The 6,289-nt window shown below is 36.8% G+C and overlaps 1 protein-coding gene and 1 long non-coding RNA gene across 2 annotated transcripts in view; both read left to right on the top strand.

Moving 5' to 3' along the window:
* Positions 1–1,447, top strand: part of LOC110105698 — a 13,668-nt gene extending 12,221 nt beyond the window's left edge. Inside the window, exon 3 of the long non-coding RNA XR_003703110.1 lies at positions 1,398–1,447. This is a non-coding gene — a long non-coding RNA (uncharacterized LOC110105698). The remainder of the gene's footprint in view (positions 1–1,397) is intronic.
* A 2,583-nt stretch (positions 1,448–4,030) lies between these two features.
* Positions 4,031–4,678, top strand: LOC110102827. The gene has a single exon (XM_020831309.2). It carries the CDS (start codon positions 4,031–4,033, stop codon positions 4,676–4,678), a length of 648 nt encoding a protein of 215 aa, XP_020686968.2.
* The last annotated feature ends 1,611 nt before the right edge of the window (positions 4,679–6,289 follow it).

Raw genomic sequence — 6,289 nt, 5'->3', positions numbered from 1 at the left:
CCCCCTCTCTTCCCCTTGGCCGCCCCTCTCCACTTACATCCTCTCCCATGGAAAACCTAAAACTTTCATGTTGTTTGAAGCTAAGAGAAGAAGACAAGTTCTTTCCTCCTTTCTACCAATGGTGTATGGCAGACCCTAAGGTCGACCATGGATTTGTCTTCGACGAGCAAGGACGAACTGATATTCTTGGATCTCCGATCTTTGACGTGTACTTTGATAATGACGAGATTGTTAATGAATACATCGACTGCTTCTTATACCAACTAACATTATCGATTGAAGAGCACCTTCAACCAGGTCATTGGATATTCATCGGTCACCCATCGCCTCCTCCACCGCCGGCTACTTCTCCATCAACGACTGTCTTCGACGTCGTCTTCCTAGTGATAATATCCTTCCTCGTATGGTTCATCTTTCTCCGCTAAAGCCTAAGAGTGATTGAGTGAGAAGGCACTCAAGGTGAACCTCTCGTTATTAAGTGGTGGATTATGTTATGTCCATGTATCATTTACTATAGTCTTTGAATTTTAATCGGATAGTTTGGTTAATCTCAAAAGTGTTTCTTTGCCTAAGCAAGTTGAATACTTGGAATTTCTAACTTCTCTTTATTTGCAAGCAATAACTTTGTTAGCAACTTTTAGTCAATTGTCTCGTTTTAATTTCTCAAGTAACTCCTAGTAGTTTCACATCAAATATACCTTACGAGAATGCTTTCATAATTGTTTTGCTAAAATTAGTTAACGGTACATCATTGGATTTCATATAATTTGGCGGAATTATGCGAAACCAGGAGACATGGAGGTTTTATCACCTTAGTGTCAGCAATAGTTGGAGAAGCTGGAGCTTCCTTAAATATTGTAGTAGACCCTTCTATTTTCACGCCTTGTCCCTCATCAGATACACCGCTATAATGCACAGTGAAAGAAAAAGTTTCATAGCAAGTTGGTAATGAAAAAAGCTGGAAAGGAAAATTATATTGAAGAATATACCTCATCCTCAACAGTGCCTCAATGTGGTTATATCACCTAGACACATTGACATAGTCTGCTGATGGTGGAGCAGAGAATTCAGCATGCACAACAATGTCATCCTTTGAAGCTTGGTAGCTGATTGAAGTTTTTACTCGATTGCCAGTAGGTTCAAAAGAAATAATAAAGGAAATGAATTAGATTAAGGTTTCGTTTGGGATAGCTTTTTTATTGCTTCTTAAAATAGCTTTCTAGTTATTGATTGAAGTTTTTATGATGCCATACGCATGTTTGGCGTTCAGTTGGAGATGCTCCATGGGAGTGGAGTAGCTTGTTCCACAAATGGAAACCATTCATCAGCTCTCTGAGCATAAGCCTGCACTCTTACATGAACTAGGGTGCCTTTGAGAGTTTTATGTCGCATAACAGGTTGTTTATTCTTAAGAACCATAAGCTCTAACTCCATCTGCAATAGTTCTTCTTTTGGTACTTTAACCAGCTGAGTTTTGGATACGCAGATTCAATGACATGATTAGTTTTAATATTATATAGATCCTAACGGCTGTATGGATCCAAGTGATCAAATTCCCTATAAGGAACTGCAGGTTTTGATTTTCAGCAGCAATAGGAAGATCGTATCATCATTTTTTACTTTTTCTTCTGATAGATTTCTTTGATCTCAGCAAGAAGAGATGCAAAGAAGAGGCCACCACTAATAACTCAGAAAAATAATATTAGATCTTAACAAGCAAATTCTTCCTACATGGCCAAAAAATTACATCCAAAAACCTTAAGGACTCTAGCTCATCAAATCTTATTGAGTAAAATTGAAACTGAGTCATTTGTAATAGTAATCTGCATAAATTTAAGACCATAACTTATTAAAGTCAGCATGACAACCAGTCCATTCCTCTTGTTTCTGTTTCAAACGGTCCAATATGAGGGGCAAAGCAACATTAGCATTCTTTCCAAAGCATCCATTATGGCGAAGCCATTTTCAACATATAACCGTTTAATGCAGTTCAAATTTCGAGATTTTTAAAAGAAACGATTTCTCATAAGGAAAAAATAATTAAGATGAAAAAATAATTAAGCACATATGTAAAATGATTGTGATGAACACAAACAGTTTAAGTGATCCTCAATGTGAAACGGGGATTCTAATTTGTTGATATCATCCTGCATCTTCAATACCAAATTCTGAACTTTCTCAACTGTTGAATTTGCCAACTCTACTAGCATATACAACTCATATCTGAACACCACAAGCACAAGCATAGAATTTAAAAATCACATACAAGAACTGTAGATTTGCCTCTTGATTAAAATAAACACCCAATATTCATAAGAGTATTAAATATCATTTGGCATCATAATAGTAAATAGAGGAAGGAAATAGTGATTGTAATAAAAAACATTTATCTCAAATATCATGAAATGACAAAAGCAATTTCATTAAATAAAATGTGGCACCAACAAAACAATCATTAAAAAATAAATAAAAAATACTTAAAAAATATTAAGGGAAAAAAATTTGTCATCTATCATCTTCACATTTAAATAAGCTTTTCTCGTATTGACTTTTCCTCGATGGATTAGAAGAATAAGCTTTAGTTCCAGATGTCACTAAAACCCAAACATCATTTAGAACGGATTTGACAAGTTCAGTTCTATCGCTTGAGACAGGTGCACGACATTGCCAGTCAACAACAATTTAAATATTCTCGTGTGACTGTTTGGGTGTAGAGCGAATTTAACGAGCGGACTCTTCCTCTCGAGCCAATGGAATTCATAAATCCGGCAAAAAAGGATTTCGAAAATCCAAGATTTAGCAAAAAAAGGTGGAATTTTTCGTCTACGACGGCTTTCTTTTGCTATGAGATTTAGTTTTGCATTTTAGGCCGTTTGGCTAGATTTCACTCAAATCCGGCCTAATTCCTGCTACAAAATAGCCCCTTCATTTCCATTAAAAGTGTAACTTTCCACACAATCAACCAAGATAACAAATAAAACAAATACAAGGACAATTGATCACATACAAGCTCCCCATAACAAGCCATCCATTTTAACACTCCTTACTGCTGCTTCAAGCTTCTGCATGTCTGTCTCATCATCCCAAGGCTTAATGTCCAATAAAACTAAAGACTTTCCACCTGTTGAAAATATGTTGCAAGTAAAATAATAATGAGTACAAAGTGAAAACTTTGATATGACATAAAAAGTTAAAAGCCTTACTCTCTTTCTTCTTTCTTGATGCTTTCACGGCAGCTGCACGATCCTCGATGGCCTTCTTTTCCTCCTCTGTCTCCTCGCCGAATATATCAACATCATCATCATCATCCTCATCAACTGGGGCCTAAATCTCAAGTTCCAAATAGAAAAAATTGCATCATGGCTGAATAGAAGATATCTAGGATTGTAAAAAACTTAAATAACTAAATGCAATCAGAAAACTAAAATACTTTCAGCAGTTGAAGCAACATGCATATAATATATTCTTTCAAAAAATGATAGAATTTACTGCTTTCAAGTACAGTTCTGCTTTCTAGTGAGAGAAACCCTTCGTCTTTCTTCAAATTTTTTGTTTGGCAGGAAATCCACGCTGCCTGTGGATGGGGAATCCGAACCGCCGGCAGCCTCTTGCCAGTGGGATTGCGCATAAGAATGTTGGATTACGTTCTTTGTCTCCGGTCAAGAAGAGTTCGAATCTGGTAATCCGGGAGAGGGATGAATCTTTCGGTCGGAAAGAAGTTTATACTGAAGGGAAGGGCAAGAACCCGATTTTGTCTTCTCTACCTGAAATTGAATCTGAGATTTCTGTTGATGGTGAAGTTTCTGCTTCAGATATTATTTTGAGAAGGAGTAGTAAATTCACGGGATTTTATGATGAAAGCAATCAGAATGTGATAAACAAGAATTTGAATAATAAGGTTGAAGGAAGAGATCTAAATATTGATGGTAGTTTAGAAACTTCAAAAAAACCTGTCCTTAAAAACAGCTTCGTATCTACCTGGGGGAAAATGCAGCACATAAAACTGGATTAGAAGATGGAAAATACTCAGATGACAGAGGATGGTTTGGCTGTGAAGATGAACGTAGATCGGGAAACTCCTAACACACAGATCCTTGAAAAATCTCTGCTAATAAAAGTCCTAGGGAAAGATGTTCCCTTCTCTGTTTGCAGCCTGGAATTACGAAGACAATGGAGTAGATATGAGAAATTCCATTTAACAACGCTTGTGCTAGACTGGATTCTGTGCTCTTTCAGTAATGCTGAATCTATGGAAGAAGTTTTGAGCGGAGGACCTTGGTATATTAGCAACCATATTATTGGGATTGATAAATGGTCCACCTTCTTCTCGCCAAAGTCGTTGAAAGGTTTGACATCACCTGTATGGATTAGATTTCCATTCTTGCCTCAAAGCTGTTGGGATGAGGAAAATATAGCCCGAATTGCTTCAGTTATTGGAACACCGTTGTTCCTTGATGGGAATTCTCTTAGATGGGGAAAGAGAGAATATGCACGTGTCTGTGTGCGTATTAATCTTGATAAGAAATTGCCTAAAGGTGTGTGGATAGAAGGAATTCAAGGAAGAATTTTTCAAAAGGTGGAATACGAGAAGATGACTTCTCTATGCTACCATTGTGGTATTATTGGACACAGCAAGAACAGTTGTCCGGAGCTTAATTCTATCAAAGTTGCTGAATAATTGATGTATCAGACTGTTAAGGAAGGCCTTAAGGAAGATGTACAAAACTTGAAGCCATATGAAGATAGTGATGAATACGGTCCATGGATCCATGCCAATTTCAAAAACATGCATTTTAGAAGGTATAACAATAGTAATGTGGGAGTTAACGGAGGGAAGCAAAAGGTCTATAGACCTGTAATGAAGAATGACTGGAAACAAAATGAATCCACAGAGAAGAATCAAGTTGTTAGTGATAATCTTGAAAAACTAGCTGTGGATAATGAGTACCGGAAACAAAATGAAGAAAGTCAGGAGAATCAAGTTGCTGCTGGGAAGGATCATGCTGATAATCTATCAGGAAAGCTAGATTCTAATATGGAGGTTAAAATTGCTAATGTATATGGTAATTATAAATTTCAAGTGCTGCTTGAAGAACAAGAGGAGGGAGAAATCGCTGTAGTTACTGAAACAGAGGAAAGAAATTCCAAAGAAAATGATGCTGAAATAATTTCAAATGCAGACAAGTCATCTAGAATTGATAGATTTCGGAGTTCAGGAGATCAAATTTCAAATTCTGATAAACTTAAGCTCTATAAGGAGATTAGATCTTTGGGTCCTGTTGAGGTAACTCATAGAAAGAGGAAAGGGGATAGCAGAGCTGGAAAAAAAGGCGCGGACTCTTCCCCTCTCCATCATTAATGTCTTCATTCATTTTCTAGAACTGTAGGGGGGCAAAGAAGCGTGAAGCCTCCCTATATCTTAAGGAGATAGTAAAAGAAAATGGTGTCTTTTTTGTTGGACTAACTGAAACCAAGATGACTAATATTGAGAGGAAAGATGTGGATATGTTGATTGGTAGGAACTGGGATTTCTTTCATCATCCTGCTGAAGGACTTTCGGGTGGTATCCTAATTCTTTGGGATAAGAATATTGTATCATTTGAGGTAATTGAGAACAACTCACAAACTGTTGTGGTAATTCTTTCTTTCACTGAAATGGACAATTGGAGAGTAGCAATTGTATACGGAGGCAGAGATGTTCATACCAGAAGATCGCTTTGGGAAACTTTGGAAAGGTGTATGCCTGATGATATACCTTCAATCATTGGAGGTGATTTCAATTTTATTCTATCTAAAGAAGACAAGAGGGGTGGTAAGAGGTTTAAATTTACCAAAGGGCATAAAGAAATGAAATCTTATATGGTGAATAATGATTTTCATGAAATTGATTTTGTTGGACCAAGATTTACTTGTTGTAACAACAAGGAGGGTGCTTTCAGAATTTGGGAGAGACTTGATAGATGTTTAATGAATTCAGCTGCTTTGCAAAAAAGTCCTATGGCCTTGGTTCGACATCTTCCACGGGTTGCTTCTGACCACTGTCCGATATCATGTAAGGTGATTGAGTTAATTAACAAACAAACCAGGTTCATTCGGTTTGAAGACATGTGGAAAACGTATAATGCGGCTTGGAAGATTGTCCAAAATAACTGGAAGAAACATGATTATGGGAATAATGCTGAAATTCTCCAAAGAAAATTAAGAAGAACCCTTAAATCCTTATACTTTTGGAACAAAAACAAATGCAAGGTGTTAAATGTGCTAAAGGAACAATTGAAGAAAGAGGTTC

This window comes from Dendrobium catenatum, unplaced genomic scaffold (assembly GCF_001605985.2).
Source record: "Dendrobium catenatum unplaced genomic scaffold, ASM160598v2 fragScaff_scaffold_1608, whole genome shotgun sequence".
Lineage (NCBI taxonomy): Eukaryota > Viridiplantae > Streptophyta > Magnoliopsida > Asparagales > Orchidaceae > Dendrobium > Dendrobium catenatum.
This window is presented reverse-complemented; position numbering and strand designations above follow the sequence as displayed.